At 47.7% G+C, this 16,703-nt stretch overlaps 4 protein-coding genes across 5 annotated transcripts; 2 read left to right on the top strand and 2 right to left on the bottom strand.

The window, feature by feature from the left end:
• Window positions 1-445: 445 nt before the first annotated feature.
• Window positions 446-2,395, bottom strand: LOC101764797 (protein ALTERED XYLOGLUCAN 4). Its single transcript, XM_004956642.2, has one exon. The coding sequence runs from the start codon at window positions 2,147-2,149 to the stop codon at window positions 728-730; it is 1,422 nt and encodes a 473-aa protein (XP_004956699.1). The 5' UTR covers window positions 2,150-2,395; the 3' UTR covers window positions 446-727.
• Window positions 2,396-4,543: 2,148 nt separating this feature from the next.
• On the top strand, window positions 4,544-8,788 carry LOC101763725 (pentatricopeptide repeat-containing protein At1g52640, mitochondrial). Of its 2 annotated transcripts, XM_004956641.4 has the most exons (5): window positions 4,569-5,788; window positions 6,797-6,850; window positions 7,181-7,204; window positions 7,293-7,335; window positions 8,386-8,788. In XM_004956641.4, the coding sequence occupies exons 1-5, from the start codon at window positions 4,658-4,660 to the stop codon at window positions 8,505-8,507; spliced, it is 1,374 nt and encodes a 457-aa protein (XP_004956698.1). In that variant the 5' UTR covers window positions 4,569-4,657; the 3' UTR covers window positions 8,508-8,788. The 2 variants fall into 2 exon arrangements, 1 of the variants encoding a protein (XP_004956698.1); XR_002676482.1 differs by lacking the exons at window positions 7,181-7,204; window positions 7,293-7,335; window positions 8,386-8,788 and having other exon boundaries at window positions 4,544-6,372; window positions 6,797-6,828.
• Window positions 8,789-9,291: 503 nt separating this feature from the next.
• LOC101781561 (E3 ubiquitin-protein ligase RNF181 homolog) lies at window positions 9,292-9,738 on the bottom strand. The gene has a single exon (XM_004959364.1). It carries the CDS (start codon window positions 9,736-9,738, stop codon window positions 9,292-9,294), a length of 447 nt encoding a protein of 148 aa, XP_004959421.1.
• A 2,204-nt stretch (window positions 9,739-11,942) lies between these two features.
• On the top strand, window positions 11,943-16,398 carry LOC101781167 (enolase 1, chloroplastic). Its single transcript, XM_012843349.2, has 7 exons — window positions 11,943-12,549; window positions 14,283-14,590; window positions 14,807-14,961; window positions 15,049-15,366; window positions 15,659-15,805; window positions 15,892-15,942; window positions 16,063-16,398. Exons 1-7 carry the CDS (start codon window positions 11,948-11,950, stop codon window positions 16,126-16,128), a joined length of 1,647 nt encoding a protein of 548 aa, XP_012698803.1. The 5' UTR covers window positions 11,943-11,947; the 3' UTR covers window positions 16,129-16,398.
• Window positions 16,399-16,703: the final 305 nt, after the last annotated feature.

The raw sequence follows: 16,703 nt of genomic DNA, 5'->3' as shown, positions 1-16,703 counted from the left end.
CGGACTCCGAGAGAATCACGCTACCATCCTAAGGTAAGGTAGGTAGGTAGATCTAGTGCAGACTTGGGGTGTTTGGGAGAGGGGTGCTAAATTTTAGCACCCCCATTTTAGTCACCTTTAGCCACTAGTGCTCCCAAACACCTAGGCTAAAATGGAGGGGCTAAATTTTAGCCCCCCATAATCCATTAGCCCCTCAAGAGGTGCTAAAATGGACTAAAGAGGCTAAAAGTGGTCCCCTTATCCAAAATTCCTCCCCTTGCCCCTCTCTCTCTCCTCCCTCTCACTCCTCCAACATGGGTAAATAGGTCTTTTGTCAACATAAGTGCTAAACTTTAGCCCCTTACCCAAACACCCCAAGGGCTAAACTTTAGCCTCAACATTTGAGAGGGCTAAAGTTTAGCCCAAGGCTAAATTTTAGCCCCTCCTCCCAAACAAGGCCAAAAAATGCTCCAAGAGTTCTCATTTCAGATTCGATCATTCCTACCAGTGTACTACCAACGGGCGTCAGAAGACAATACAACGATCGACGAGCGCAGAAAGAACTGCATAACCACTCACACTGTTAGTGCAACCCAAAAACAACATCAGCTCGTTTTACCGAGGGCATTTCCGGCGAAAGAACTGCTCCAAAACCTAGTTAAAACAGATTCCTGTGAATTTGAGCCCAACTCCCCGTCCTAGTTTAAAGGCCCTTCGATCATCCCTCGTGGTAAAAGTAAAACTGGGTTCACGGCGCCGAGGACTCGGCGTCGACGTCGGCGTCGGCGGCGTCGGCCCAGCGCTTGACGACCTGCAGCAGGATCTCGTTCCACGCGTCGATGGGCCCGGGCAGGCACCAGTGCACGCAGTCGTTGGGCACGCGCTCTCTCGCGCCGCCGGCGAACGGGAACGGGTGCATGTACGCGCCCGGGTGCCCGTCCGCGCGCAGCGCCGCCATCCGCGTCACCTGCACCGCCTCCACCGTCACGCCTGCCCCGCGCGCCCTGGCGTCCGCGCCCGCCGCCGCGGCCTCCTCCACCTCGGCGCGCAGCATCTCGCCGTCCATGTACTCCACCCCCCGCTCCGCCGGCGCGTACGGCTCCGTGCGCGCGCACGCCGTCGGGCTGTCCCACTCCCCCTCGAAGTGCGCCGGCGAGAACGTCGTCACCACCGCCAGCTTCGGCCGGCGGCGTTCCCGTTGCTGCTGCTGCTGGGCCCTGGCGCCGCGGAGGACGACCTCGCGGAGCGCGCCGCGGACGGCGAGGCGGAACGCGCCGAAGAAGCCCGTCTCCGTGCGGTTGGGCTCCGGGCAGTGGTGGCAACCGACCACGGCGCCGCGGTCGTAGAACATGGCCGAGTGGAGGAACCAGTGCCCCGCGGAGAGCACCACCACGTCGATGCCGGGGAGCTCCGCCGCCCAACGCTCGTCGGGCTGGTCCAGGTACAGCCGGTTGTGCTCCACCCCCGCCGCTCCCGACTTGACCTTCTCCGTGCCGTTCACCAGGAACGGCGACCAGAACACCGACACCGTGGCGTCGTGGGACGGGAACGCCCAGCGCCGGAACTTGCGGAGCTCGTCGCCGTCGCCGTCCCCGTCGCCGCCGCCGGCGCCGCGCACCAGCTGGGCCGGGAACGCGGAGGTGAGCAGGCAGACGAGGGACTCGCACTGGTTCCGCGCCAGGGAGTCGCCCACGAAGGCGACGTGGCGGCCGCGGACGAGGCGCAGGAACTCGGCCGGGTCGAAGGGCGGGAGCGCGCACCCGCGCGGGCGCCACCGCCAGCGGAGGTACCCCGTGTCCGGCCGCCCGTGCGCCTCGCAGTTCTGCCGGGCCTTGATCGTCCCGCCGCAGCTCGTCCCGTTGTACAGCGGCGCCGCCGCGCTCCGCACCCACGCCCCATCCGAGTAGTCGCACCGCGGCGCCGCACGCGTCCTTTTGGCGCCCGCGGCCGCCTTCTCGGTAACCGCGGCGGCTTTGGGCCCCTGCGGCGGCGATGGGGAGGTGGCGGCGGCGGAGGTGGTCTGATGGGCAGGAGGAGGGAGGGAGATGAGGTAGTGGAGGAGGGCGAGGGGGATGAGGGCGTAGAGCGCGAAGGTGATGATCCGCTTGGTGAGGAGGGGTTGCGGGAGGGACGAGCTGCTGAGATGGTGGCGGGGAGTGGAGGCGCCCATGGGACGGGATCGAGGGAGGATGGATCCAGCTCCAGCTGGGGTGAGGGTGACGAGAGTTTTGTTGGGCTGATACTCTGGGACCCTTTGTTATTGCAACTAATTGCGGTTTAACGTGGGAACAGAGTAGAGTGTGCAAATGGGTGGTGGTTAAGATCAAATGGGCAATTAGCCAACAGATTCGCTGACTGTTATAGGTTTGTGTAATTAGCATGTGCGATTAGTCGTCGTGTTGCCAATGGTCTAATAGATTGCTCATTATGCATGAGCAGGATGAAAACAAGAATGCAGGAGATCTAGATCGTTCGTTACTTTGTCCCAATGTAGTACTAGTAAACTTTGTGACAAAATATGCGGGAGATACAGCAATACTGCGTCATAACATTGTGATGCCTATCGACGAGCATCTACGAGGATTTAGCGAAGCTTAAACCAGAGACATAGGTTCATACGTACAACAACAAATGCTTCACATTATTTGCATTAGAGCTCACCGACAGCTATGTATAGCCATAAAGAAATCATTAGGAATTTAAATTGTCTATGGTAACAGCAACTTAGCAGCTAATAATGATGCGGTGTATGTACATGGCACTCAACCGAGCACGTCGTCTTAGGCCTAATTTGGATACTAGGCTAAATTTTAGCTCCTGTCACTTTAGATGTTTGATATTAATTAAGAGTATTAAATATAAATTAATTACAAAACTAATTGCACAGATGGAGGCTAATTCGCGAGATGAATCAATTAAGCCTAATTAGTCCATACTTTTGACAATATGGTGCTACAATAACTATTTGCTAATGATAGATTAATTAGGCTTAATAGATTCGTCTCGCGAATTAGTCCAGGACTTCTGCAATTAGTTTTATAATTAGCTCATGTTTAATCCTTCTGATTAGTATCTGAACATTTGATGTGATAAGGGGTAAATTTTAGCCCGAGGGTCCAAACTCGCCTTTAGACAACAATACGTATGCAACAGCAAGACATTAATCGACAGTTACCATACATCAACATATAGTATGATTTATTTGTTGGACATCGACTCATAGTGTGAGAATGCCTTTTAATCCAGAAGAGAAATTATTGTACACTTGTACTGTTGGTTAGAACCACTCGAACTCTCATGTGTTTGATTTGAGACAGTGTTTTCTCTGGTGCTATACAGAGGTTAAAAGCGATGAGCTGATAAACGGGCATATGTGCAGGTGCAGCGGTTGAGATCCTCTGCACTTCTGCAGTCAGGGTGCGGTGACTTTGTCAAAGCCTCAAAGGGCAAAGGCACAAAACCAATGAACAAGAAAAATAAGGGTATATAAGCTAGATTATAGTCCAGACTAAGGGGGTGTTTGGGTCTTTAGTCCCGATTAAAATTTATGTCACATCGAATATTTGGAGTCTAATTAGGAGGACTAAATATGAGTTAATTATAAAACTAATTACACAGATGGATGCTAATTCCCGAGACGAATCTATTAAGCCTAATTAATCCATCATTAGCACATGTTTACTGTAGCACCACATTGTCAAATCATGGACTAATTAAGCTTAATAGATTCGTCTCGCAAATTAGTTTCCATATGTGCAATTAGTTTTATAATTAATCTATATTTAATACTCCTAATTAGTATCTAAACATTCGATGCGATAGAAATTTTAGGAGGTGCTAAAGAAACAAACGGGGTCTAACTTATTTCAAATTAGTAACTTATAAATTATAATACAACTAAGAGGACCCACTGACAACTGCAAACCGTTGTGCCGCGCCGGTCTCTCCTGAATAAGAGCTGGAGACGTGCAGAACCGTGCGCGTGCGGCGTGTCCGGGAGCGTCGTGGCCCGCGCTTCTGTGCAAAAGTAACTTGTGTGCAAAAGTTGATCGACCGGTCGCACGTTCTTCCGCCGCGCCGACCGCTGCGTGCCCGTCCGGCGCACCGACAGCCGCACGTTCTTCTCCTCTTTGTGGTGGTGGTGGTAAATCAGAGAGACCGACCAGCTTCTGCATTCGCATCTGTCGCCGTAGACCGGGCCAAACTTGGGCCGGGCATGACGGTTTTGTAGTGGCATTGCGTGCGGCCCTCGTATCAGCATGGCCCGCATAACGACCCACTTACTCTCGCGGTCTTCGCCCCCGTTACATAAACCGGGCCCACTCGTTCTTTGCCTCAAACAGAATTCCGAAACCCTGGCTCACTTTCGGCAGCACACTTGACCCGGGCCCGCTCGTCATCGACACCTTTCCCCAACTTGCTCAACCCCTCCTTCGGCTCTCCGCTCTCCTCCCCACGTTTCCACCGGAGCCGCACCCGCACCCACCGCGATCTCCTCTCCTCCGAATCCGCCGGCCGCCGCCGAGCCCCGCCTCCTCCACGACCCGCTTCTCCTCCGGTAAGCCCCCTCGCTGCCATCCCACGACCCCATCTCCCGTGTGTTTTGGTGCATCCTCACGTCACTAGCGAAATCTGCTCACTGCACAGCTCCCCGGCCCCGCGCGGGACATCGCGCGAGATGCAATCTGCCGCGAGGCTGCTCGCCCTGGCCTCCCCTCGCCGCCTCCCGCCGCGCAGCCCGCGCGCCCACCTCCTCCCGCGCGGCCTCTGCTCCGCGCCGCCCGGACAGCCGGATCCGCGCCACGACCCAGGCCCCGGCCCGGACCCGGACCCGCAGCTCGTCGGCGCGCTCTGCCGCGTCCTGAGCGACTTCCGCGGGCCGCGGCACGACCTCCGAGCCGCGCTCCAAGGCCTCGCGCCCCGCCTCACCCCCGCGGCGGCGGCCGCCGTCCTCCGCCGCTGCCGCAACCTGCCCGTGCCCTCGCTCCGGTTCTTCCTCTTCGCCGCCGCGGCGCCGGGCTTCGTCCACCTCCCGGACTCGCTCCTCGTCCTCGCCGGCTCGCTCGCGGGCGCGCGGCTCTTCCCGCTGCTGCGCTCCCTGCTCTCCGACCTCCCGCGCTCCGCGCTCTCGCGGGACCTCTTCCCGCTGCTGTTCCGCGCGTACGCACGTGCCGGCCTCCCCGACGACGCCACCCGGGCTTTCTCTTCCATGGAGGGGTTCGGGTTCCCGCCAACAGCCGCCGATCTCCACTCGCTGCTCTTTGCGTTGTCGCATAATGGCCTGGTAGAGCATGCCGAGGCCTTCTTTAGGGATTCAGCGACACAGTTCGGTCTCTCGGCAAAAGCCTACACCATCCTCATCTCTGGCTGGGCTGTTGTCACGAAGCCAGAGAATGCCAGGAAGTTGTTTGATGAAATGATTGAGAGAGGCATCAAGCCTGATGTGCCCGCGTATAACGCGTTGATTGATGCCTTGTGCCGAGGAGGGGATGCTGCGCTTGCACATGAGCAGCTAAAAGATATGCAGCGCAGCCATGGGCTTGTCCCTGATGCCGCCACTTATGGCCCATTCCTTCGTTCTGCATGTGCAGCAAAGGATGCTCGTGCTGCTCTTCGTGTGCTAGATAGGATGCATATGCACAACCTGACACCAAATGTATTCACGTATAATGCTGTCATCCGGTTACTCTGCGAGTTGGGAGAGGTTGATGAGGCTTATAATATCCTGAATGAGATGGCAAACAATGGGGAAATGCCTGATATTTGGAGCTACAACACTCTTCTTAATGCACATTGCAAGCTGAAAGAGGTGAACAAGGCGTTACGTCTTATTTCAAGGATGGATAAAGAGTCATGTCTGCCTGACCGGCATTCTTACAACATGATTCTGAAGATGTTGGTTTCTGTAGGAAGAGTTGATAGGGCAATTGAGGTTTGGGATGGAATGGAAAAACGTGGTTTCCATCCAGGGGCAGCAACTTACGCTGTCATGATTCATGGGCTATCTTGCAAGAAGGATAGAGCAGAGGAGGCCTGCAGCTACTTTTTGAGGATGGTGGATGAGGGTATCCCGCCTTACCAGGCTACTTGTCAGGTGCTGAGGGATAGGCTGCTCAGGATTGGGTTGCGAGATGATCTTGAGATGCTCACTGATAGGATGCGACGGAGCACTTCCTGCACAATACAAGATATGGCAAGTATCATGTGCAGTAGGAAGGCAGTGGAAACTAGAAATCTGAATAGTGACCATGCATTCTCTGCTATTGACCTTCATGAGTGCCAGTGGAGGGAGCAATGGAAAATGGTCGACTGAAAGTAACAGTGCAGGGCTTGCTTATGTGTCTACTTCCTTCCAAATTTGTTTCCTGGTTCCCTTCCTGGTGTATAAGTTAGGTAATAAAATTCATACAATACAATCCCAGTGATCCCATTGATGAGTGGCCCTCATAACTTGGCTCTGCAGTTTCCTGCTGGGTATTTTCTAGAGCACATTTATGTTTTCCTTCCCATGGTTTTTGACTTTTCTTACACACTTGTCCGTTAGGATGCATGAATGCTTTCATCATTACAACTATTCTGTATTCCTTTAAGTGTTACATATTTGATCAATTTGGAATTTTCCAACCTGTCTTATAAGTTACAACCGGATATGCATTTCATTATTTTCAGTCATTATACATTTGCTGGTATGAAACTGGAAAGCAAGGAGCTATCCTAATGCTATGTAACACCAGCCTGAGCTTATTTTGATTTATATGCAGTTCTGTTGCAGTATATTGTTGTTTGTTCACCCATTTTCTGAATCTTGATCTTGCAGACTAACATGGATTCAGAGCCCTCATCACAGAACCCAACAGATATGACTGCTTTTGTAAGTTCTGATTCTGTATGCTGTTACACATTGTAAGATCTGTTAGCATGCATTATTTATATAGATAGTTTTACTGTTTTCTGGCACAGTAGTAAGATAAAACATAAGAATAGTACCTCTTAAACAAAGGTTGGAGATGTTTTATTCAGCACACAAGATGTAATGCTTCTTGTAACGTGTAGTGGCAATGCAGTTTGGACCAGTTAGATAAGAAAATGAAGCACCATTGAATTATTGAAGCCAGAGAATATGATATTTGAGTTGATTTTCTGGTTTTCTATTGCTGGTTTGAGGAATCTGTAATAGCTGATTGCAAGCTTTCCATTTCAGGTGCAAAACCTCCTTGGGCAGATGGTGAGTGCCTTGGGATATGTTTTTATTAACTATCTCCTCCAAATAATTTACCACCATTTCCCACTCACTTGAACCTTGACTATTGCAGCAAACAAGGTTTGAGTCGATGTCGCAGAACATTGTGTCAAAAAATATCCTTATCTGCAATCATTTCATTGTTTTCATTCTGTTCATCTTTTCAAAGAAAATATGAAAAACAGAGCTATGCCATTATAGTTTTTTTTTTACCAGTACCGATATTATTTGCTTTCTGAATAGTAATATCTGATGCCATATCTTCTATGATGCCGTTATTACCGGTGAGATATTATTGCTTTCTGAATAGTTATGTCTGATGCCATTATGCGTTTCTGATGCTGATATATATAGGAAAACTTTATCGCACATTTCTTTTTTTGGGCATGTTTATGCAAGCTTGTAGCGTTATATAACTATTCAATGTGAAATATAAACAAACCACCTATAAATACATATAAATATGCCATTACCCATACAATATACTTGTTGGAACTCAGAAAATCTGCTTTGCCATAAGCAACCTCAATAACTAGTTTTAATTGATATTTTATTCTTTTAAACTCCCTTCGCTTAGTTATTGTTTTCTTGGAGCACAAAAATGCTTGATAGAAAATAAGGAATGTGGTGGTTGTATTTTGGTTAAGCTATTCTTAGGTTAATCTTATCCTGGCGTATTAAAGAATAAAGCAAAAGTCTGGGGCATGCGAAGCACCTTTCTTACAAGAGTAAAATTGTGTGATTATTTTGCATAGCTATGTGCAGAACTGAAACTTGCCGTTACAATAGAAGTAAAAGACCACTTTTGCTGGTATAACTGTCCCAGCTTTATTTATGAAACTGTGTGGTGACCATTGTTCACTTACACTCAGCGTGTTCAAGAGAAACTGAAATATGGTTAAATGAAGCTATTATTAAGGATTTAAGGCATCACTGATATATTCTTGTAGTAATCTCGAATTATAGAAAATGCACCAAGATTCCATGATTGTTACTTCATCACACTATCACAGTAAGATCAGATCGTACCATTTTCACCATTTTACTTGTTGATAATTTGAATCGATTCTTTGTGATCTTGACGATGGGAATGATAGAAGTTACTGTAAATCTATTTTTGTGTGAGCTATATCTACACGCATTGTTTTCTTTAAACTACATTGCACTAGATGAGATGGGAACCAAGATCGACGAGCTGGAGCAGAGCATCAATGATCTCAAAGCTGAGATGGGCACTGAGATGCCTACCAAGAAGCCTGAGGAGGCAAAGCCTGCTGACTCTGCATAACTTGGCTGTGAGCCAGAGATTGGCGAGCAAAAATTTGGAGCCTTTGTGGCAAATTTTAGAGTTATGTGTATGTCATTGTCTTCCATGGACCATCTCCATTGCGTGAGTTGTCTGTCAGCTATGTAGACTGGAGATATCTTGTTAATACTGCATCCTTAGTTTGGGCTCTCAGCTCTTCAGACATTTGTGATTTGTGCAAGTTGCTATTTGTTTGGCTGTTCTAAGCTGTGATGGCAAAGGTGATGTGCGAATGCGACATGTCACATGTGTCCCGTTTTACATTTTTCATGCTAGGTGATGCTGTTGCTTAATCCCTGTGAGTTACTACAGTTCTTGATTTCCTGATAACACAGGCTGCTGTCTGTTTTTTCCCAATTCGATATATCTTCGTGCCTTCGAATATCTAACAAAGGAAACCTATCAACGTGCGACTCTTTTATTATTATTGATCGTACACTAACATTCTGTATAGAAACGACGATGGCTCTGTTTTCGTTGCTCGGTCTGGTTTTCTGGCAGAATTGGCGTTGCGCTGAAGGAAGAAATATACCCGTAGGGTAACGGGTTAAACATTGGGTTCCAGATGAAAGAGCATTATGGTAGCGGTGATGGAATAAACGATGGTAGCGGTGATGGAATAAACGATGATACAAAGTTAGGCCTCTGGATTCTGGTGGTAGATACAGTTCACTTTTCGATCATCTGCCTCGTATAAAAAAATTCTCGGCTGCCTACAAATACAGCACGAGCAGATCGGATCCAGCGTACAGATACAGAATCTACACTACACCATGTTCTCCGCGGCGTTGCCGTTGCCCTGGCCTGCCGTTACCGTCGCCCTGCAGAGCGGGCAGGTGTTCTTCTTACGGAACCACTTGGCGACGCAGGGCTTGTGGAACATGTGGGCGCAGCCCGGGAGGACGCTGCAGGCATCGCCGGCCTCGTAGGGCGTCACGCAGATGGCGCACGAGTCCCTGTCCCTCTCGTCGTCGTCGACGTCCTCCTCCCCAGGTCCAGGCGGTAGCTCCCGGTACGCCACGTCCGGGATGCTCACCAGCAGCTCCTCGATGGACGGCGGCGGCGGCTCGCCGTTGTTCCCGCGCCCGAACCGGACCTGGACGTTTTTGATCGCGATATAGACAGCGACGAGGAGCGTGATGAGGGCTGCCACCGCCACGAGGATGGCGAGCAGGCCCCAGTCGAGCCAGTCGCAGAAGTCTTCCCAGTCCATCGTGATGGTTGATGGCCGCAGGTCGCTGGGATCGTTCGTCAGATTGGTTGCTGGATACGTTTCGTGGATAGGACGGCGGCGGCGTTGGTTTATGTTAGCGGTGGCGCACACGTGCGGTCTTCTATTCGGACTCCGATCCCTCGGCGATTCCGATTCAGCCAGCACGCAGAGCGAAAACGCCAAACGAACTCGGAATCCATTATGATCGAAGTGATCGGTGCCATCGCTAGCCCAGAGGACGGCGCGATTTGCCTGAGCCCGTTTGAGGATGGCGATCGGTGCAACATCATACCAGTTTGCCGCCACGAGTTCCACAGGGGCTGCATTGCCGATTGGTTAATGGCGTAACAACAAATCAACAATGTTCTGCTCCTAACGCGCGCCACCGTTGCATCCGGTCATCCGGATCCCGTGGCAAATGCAGTACAGAGTTTCTTGATGGCTACTACCAAGTCATCTTGCTGGGCCGCTAGTGTACTATATGCATTTATCAATTTGTTTTCGAATCACACAGTAAAGATACATACACGTAAGCACACTCGTCCCTACGAACACAAGCACGCAACCCTAGCTATGAGCACATCCGAAAAGACTAGCTGGCAAATTGTCGAAATTGACGAAGTCACCACTGGCGTCTTGCTATCGATGGGCATGTCGACTACCACTGAAAGAATAGCGCCGGTTAAATCTAAAATAAATTCAAGAAAATATAAACACAAGTGTCTAGTCAAGGACTCAGGTTCCACCACAAAGAATCTTACCAGCTATGTCAACCATGTTCCTAAACTATGTTTGAAAACTTTTACTCTTTATCTTTATTTTATTTGGAGAGGGTTTACCATAATGGTTTGTCATTGGAGCCTTCTAATGTCACATGTGCACTAAAGCTTAGTCTCAACAAAACACAACCAAATCTATTCCCAAATATTTGTAGGGGTTGGTTTTAGGATCATACATTAAGCATGGCGGAACAACCACATTAAAAGAGAGATCTGTGACCGAGTCATCCGGTAATTACCGTTGGAACTATAAAAGTTTTTCTAGAAGCACAGTAAACTGACGGTTCTTAAACTTTTCAAAGGTATTACCTAGGTCTCTGAACTATTATTTTACATATTTACGTATCTAAACTTGTCATAAGGGGGTGTTTGGTTCCCACCTCTAAACTTTAGCACCTGTCACATCGAATATTTAGATACTAATTAGAAGTATTAAACATAGACTCTTTACAAAACCCATTGCACAAATGGAGGCTAAACGACAAGACGAATCTATTAAGCCTAATTAGTCCATGATTTGACAACGTGCTGCTACAGTAACCATTTGCTAATGATGGATTAATTAGGCTTAATAGATTCATCTCATCGTTTAGCCTCCATCTGTGCAATTAGTTTTATAATTACCTCACATTTAGTCCTCCTAAGATTCGATGTGACACGAACTAAACTTTAGCTCAAGGAACCAAACACTCCCTAATTGTTCACTTAAAATCCAAACCTTGTTAATTAACATATAACCCCTTACATTCCATAAGAACTATCTACCATCTTTGACCTGAAATGTGGGCTGGTGGGTCTTCCTTCAAGGTAGCCTTTCATAGTCTAAAGCGTTTGTGTGCTTTTGTATTGAACTTTTTTATACAATGTTGAAGGATTGCCTTACAGGATTTGCAATGGCTTAATAAAAGAATTCAAAAAGGGCTTCTGTTAGTTCCCTCATCTTCCCACTCTTTAAATTGCATCTCATTAGAATTTTTTTTATTGTTATATCGATGTAGGTAGCGATATGAATGGTTATTGGCAAATTAAAGGTGATATGAACGCTATGGAGCTGCCAAACATACAGACACACCTTAAATTGAGAAGATATACATATCTAAGTGAAGCATTTTGTAAGTGAACTAGTAGCATTTTGACAACTCCGAACAAGTTTAAAGATCAATAGTGCGCCTTACCCATATATCTCAATAACCTTTGATGTGGACACCGGTTTCTACGGACTTCCGACCAGAAATCCTCTGTGTTCGCAAACGATACATGAGCAGAGAGAACACGATTCACCGTCTCACCTGAGCTCCGGCGGCCCCGGCGACCAGCAGGCATCAGATGCTCCGCCCTCCCAACCTCCCACCGGCCCGCTACCAGACCAACCAACCCCAAAAGGCCAGTTGGCCTAACCACAAACGACCAGCAGGGCGGCAAACCCCTCGATGACACGCGGGCCCACCTGCCACCTCCACCAACCCCCCGCCTCCTTCAAAAATTTATTCGCGGAAACCCCTCGCCACCTCGCCGCCTCCGCCCACCCAACAGCCGCGACGACCTCCCCCACGCCGCCGCCGTCACCGCCGCCATATAAAAACCCCTCCGCCTCCTCCTCCTACTCCCCGCCGGCCGCCGCCACCCTCCGCCTCCGACGCATGGCCCACCCTCACCTCCACCTCCCGTTCCCCAAGCCCCTCCTCCCCGCCGCCGCCACTCCGCCGCGCCGCGCCGTCGCCGTGGCCGTCCGCGCGGCGCTCTCCACCGCTTCGACGCCCGCCAAGGCGGCGCCTGGGGCGGAGGCGGTGCGATCCATCCGCGCGCGGCAGATCGTGGACAGCCGCGGGAACCCCACCGTCGAGGTCGATCTCGTCTCCGGCGACGGCCGCCTCCACCGCTCCGCGGTGCCCAGCGGGGCGTCCACGGGGATCTACGAGGCGCTCGAGCTCCGCGACGGGGACAAGGCCGTGTACGGCGGGAAGGGCGTGCTCCAAGCCGTGCGCAACATCAACGACGTCATCGCGCCCAAGCTCGTTGGCGTTGATGTGAGGTGAGCTGGAGATCAATATCTCAGGTTGACTTCTGTACAAATGATCGATCCGTATATCTGATCCCCAGTGTGACTGCTGCGAACAGGGTAATTTGGGTATAGTTGGGAAACGTGGTGTTTCATTTGTGTGTGATCCAAGGTCGAACTGCTGGTACATGGGGTTTAATAGGTTGACTAGTTTGACTGCTATCTGACAGTGATGTGTGGATCTTCTGGTGACCTTTAATTCTAAGAGTTAGAAGTGAAATGTGGCTAAATTTGTGGAAGTCTCATTTATATCATACTTCGTTTATTCACGTAAGTCAGGAGTTACGCAGGTGCTGGAGCAAAGTTGTGCGGGTTTGATTATATGGGATTTAGGTGCTTTTGGACTTTGTTGTCTGCATCCATGAGCAACAGTTTTTACAGAAAGCGATGAGGAGAATCCTAAGGTCCTGAATAGCATGATGTTAAGGTCTGTTTGGTGAGGGATGCAGAACCTTTTCCAGTTTGAGGATTATTAAGGGTTTGTTCATAACGAATAAAGTACCGGGTAGTAGCTAGTAGACACTTGAGCTTTTTTAGTTAAGTATACGGCAGTGTTTCTACTTTTCTGGTGGTAATGACAATTCATGATTATTATTGAGCTTGCTTTCCTACTAGCAAGAGGATTTTGTTCAACGCATATGGCTGTTACTACTGATCATACATGTCCTGTTTGCAAGTAGATAGGAATATTAGTTTGGTGGTCATTTGCTTAGCATGTTAACTTAGTGAAACCTGCTAATTTGTATTGATATAATTATAGCCACTAAAGATTGGAGTGCTTTGCCTACCATTATTCTGGTGTGAAATGTATTTTCTGGTGCTGCATGGAACATTTCTCGTGCAAGCGTGATAATAATATTTGAAGAAGCCATTTTCAAGCAACTTCTGTGTGCTTTTCTTGTACAGTTACCGTTCTTGTAATTTTGTGTGATTATGTTATTGTCAATTTTCAAAGTAATTATCTGACTTATGTTTCAATGTTTGCATTTGAGTACCACACATGTTGAATGTGGTTGGTCAATTCTAGCTAGAGCAACCATTATGTGTTTGCATGGCTGCATCTAGTATCGTGGGGTTTCAGCTAAACTCTGAATCTTTTTAAAATCCAAACCATTAACACGCACGTTCTTGGTTAGTATATGATCTTAGATGCCGCATCTGCACATCTGGATCACTTTAAAACTTGATATTCTTTTGGTAGAACACCCACCACAAAATTTCTACATCCTGCGCTGTCTAATCAAATAGTATGGTAGTTCAAAGATATTTTGTTTAGAAGCTTCTGTGCTATTTATGCTATGATGCATGGAGCATAATTCCTGGGGTACCAATTTACTATTTCCTTTTTTAGTAGACTACCAAAGTTACTGGCATCCAATTGATGTGTGGAACTTATGGTACTGTTATAAAAACAGTTATGGATATGGAAAACCACCATTTCTGGTGGATTTCATTCCCCACAGTTTTAACGATAATAAAATTGTACTGATCAACTAAAAGGACATAGGTAGTGCACTAACCTCATTCCCATCAGAAGGAATGTAAAGAAAATGTCGATTAGAGTAGGATCTGCAATTTACACTAACATTTTGTATCCAGATGCATGTTTACATGTTGGAAGGTGCTCCAACATAATTCTTTACCATTTTGGCTTTATATTTGCTATATGTCATATCTAATGCAAACTGCACCTACCATTCTATCAGGAACCAGAGCGATGTTGATGCAATCATGCTAGATATTGATGGAACTCCGAACAAATCAAAGCTGGGTGCCAATGCTATTCTTGGAGTATCCTTGAGTTTATGCAGGGCAGGTGCTGGTGCAAAGGGAGTTCCTCTGTATAAACATATTCAGGAACTAGCAGGAATTAAAGAGCTCGTCATGCCCGTCCCTGCTTTCAATGTGATAAATGGAGGTAGCCATGCTGGCAACAATCTGGCCATGCAGGAGTTCATGCTTTTACCCGTTGGAGCATCTTCATTTGCTGAGGCTCTTCGAATGGGGAGTGAAGGTAATAATATTTTATTTCTATAGGGAGGTATACTTTAGCAACTACTTTGTCTCCTTTATGCATGCCACACTTTAATTTCTCAGCATAGATGCAACTGAGAGTCATTTTCATTATATCAGTATAAACAACTATATTGGGAACAGTTGCTTCCACTCGTTTTCCATAGCTGGCAGTTTTATCATCAATCTCACTTGGAATATCCTTGTTCATTTACAGTTTACCATGTCCTGAAGGGCATCATTAAGGCAAAATATGGTCAAGATGCATGCAATGTTGGAGATGAAGGTGGCTTTGCTCCTAATGTTCAAGACAACAGAGAGGGCCTTGTCTTGCTTATGGATGCCATTGAGAAGGCAGGCTATACTGGAAAGGTGTGACATCATTTAACTATTTTCATTCCCATTTGTTTGATCGATCTTTTCTATTTTTTAAAATACTGAAAAGAAATCCTGACGCAGATAAAAATTGGAATGGATGTTGCGGCATCAGAGTTCCTTACAAAGGATGGAAGCTATGATCTTAACTTTAAGAATCAGCCTAATGATGGAGCCCATGTTCTTTCAGCCCAGCGTCTGGGTGATCTGTACAGAGATTTCGTCAAGGACTTCCCTATTGTATCAATTGAGGACCCCTTTGATCAAGATGACTGGAGCTCATGGGCTTCATTGCAGTCCTCAGTTGATATCCAAATTGTTGGTGATGATTTACTTGTCACAAACCCAAAACGTATAGCAGAAGCTATTGACAAGAAGGCTTGCAATGCTCTATTGCTGAAGGTACCCATTTACTACTATCTTTTGAGATGCTTTTTTACTATGATAACAGACAAGTGGATATTCATATTTGGTGAACATAATAAGTGTAGGATGTGGCAGCCTTGCTGTAATATAGCATATAGCTGCTCAATATAGTTTCTTTCGGTTGAGATTAACAAGGGATGTGATGTAAAGCATTATCTACCTTCAAATTTTATGCTTCCTTTCAATGGGGAACATAATCACTTGGCAAACAGGATCCAAGTCAAGCTTGGACTACAAAACTAAATGTCTTTGTTGATATTGATTCCAGGTGAACCAGATTGGTTCTGTCACTGAATCAATTCAAGCTGCTCTTGATTCAAAAGCTGCTGGCTGGGGTGTGATGGTCAGCCACAGAAGCGGTGAAACAGAAGATAATTTCATCGCTGACCTGGCTGTTGGCTTAGCTAGTGGGCAGGTAAAGTCCACCAGAAACCCTAGCTATCACATTATATATCTGCCGGTGTTCCTCAGACGATAACTGAACCTTATTGTATGTTTCAGATTAAAACCGGTGCTCCATGCCGCAGTGAGAGACTGGCAAAATACAATCAGGTAAAATCATCCTCCTGATTTTACTTCCATTTGTTATATTCCTGTTTCAGTCTAGACTCTTTTCTTTTTCCTCTGTTTTTGCTTGAATCATCTTATTAATTAGGTTCTGTTTCTGCACAGCTTCTGCGAATTGAAGAGGAGCTTGGCAATGTGCGCTATGCTGGGGAAGCATTCAGGTCGCCATAAGAACTATACAGGCTTCAGAATTGTAGTAGAGCTTAAATCACTAAATTGCGGGTACTGTGGGGTAGAAATAAAAGCGCTAGACCATTGCAAGTTATGTCGTTCATCCATGTACCACGAGCCATCCCAGTTTTCTTGCGGGGTTAAAATTATGTCTACATGCATCTTAGCGTCTGCATTGGCATCAGCCAGTGAAAAGGCACCCTACGAACTGCGCAGGGCCGCAGGGGCATCTTATATACACACAAAGCCTTGTTCCGCCTTTCAGTTTTCGCCCAATTTAGTGTTGTATGTTTAAAATGCATCGCACTGTAGCAGGGCTGCTACTATATGCCAATTGCCAACCGAATGGAACGACTAAAGTTGTCGGAATAAACTTAAGCAACTGTAGCGAATGACCTAGGTATCAAACATTTCAACGTGCGACAAATTTTCCAGACCAACAATGGTGATACGCGTTAGGCATAGCATATCAGGCACGCTGGCTCGTTAAATTTAACGGATACAACCACGGAGTAACAATGCTCGGAATTTGCTTGCTCGATGTTACTCCTAAATTATTACGCAACTATTCTGAG

Source organism: Setaria italica, chromosome II (genome assembly GCF_000263155.2).
Source record: "Setaria italica strain Yugu1 chromosome II, Setaria_italica_v2.0, whole genome shotgun sequence".
NCBI classification, from domain to species: Eukaryota; Viridiplantae; Streptophyta; class Magnoliopsida; order Poales; family Poaceae; genus Setaria; species Setaria italica.
This window is presented reverse-complemented; position numbering and strand designations above follow the sequence as displayed.

What these genes read in the sequence shown, in the direction of transcription:
- LOC101763725 (XM_004956641.4), top strand. Translation starts at nt 4,658, where the DNA reads ATGCAATCTGCCGCGAGGCTGCTCGCCCTGGCCTCCCCTCGCCGCCTC. An exon ending in CACATTGCAAGCTGAAAGAG is followed by an intron (nt 5,789 to 6,796) that starts GTGAACAAGGCG and finishes TTGATCTTGCAG; the next exon opens with ACTAACATGGATTCAGAGCC. An exon ending in AAAACCTCCTTGGGCAGATG is followed by an intron (nt 7,205 to 7,292) that starts GTGAGTGCCTTG and finishes TGACTATTGCAG; the next exon opens with CAAACAAGGTTTGAGTCGAT.
- LOC101781167 (XM_012843349.2), top strand. Translation starts at nt 11,948, where the DNA reads ATGACACGCGGGCCCACCTGCCACCTCCACCAACCCCCCGCCTCCTTC. An exon ending in TCTTCGAATGGGGAGTGAAG is followed by an intron (nt 14,591 to 14,806) that starts GTAATAATATTT and finishes GTTCATTTACAG; the next exon opens with TTTACCATGTCCTGAAGGGC. An exon ending in GACTGGCAAAATACAATCAG is followed by an intron (nt 15,943 to 16,062) that starts GTAAAATCATCC and finishes GTTTCTGCACAG; the next exon opens with CTTCTGCGAATTGAAGAGGA.
- LOC101764797 (XM_004956642.2), bottom strand. Translation starts at nt 2,149, where the DNA reads ATGGGCGCCTCCACTCCCCGCCACCATCTCAGCAGCTCGTCCCTCCCG.
- LOC101781561 (XM_004959364.1), bottom strand. Translation starts at nt 9,738, where the DNA reads ATGGACTGGGAAGACTTCTGCGACTGGCTCGACTGGGGCCTGCTCGCC.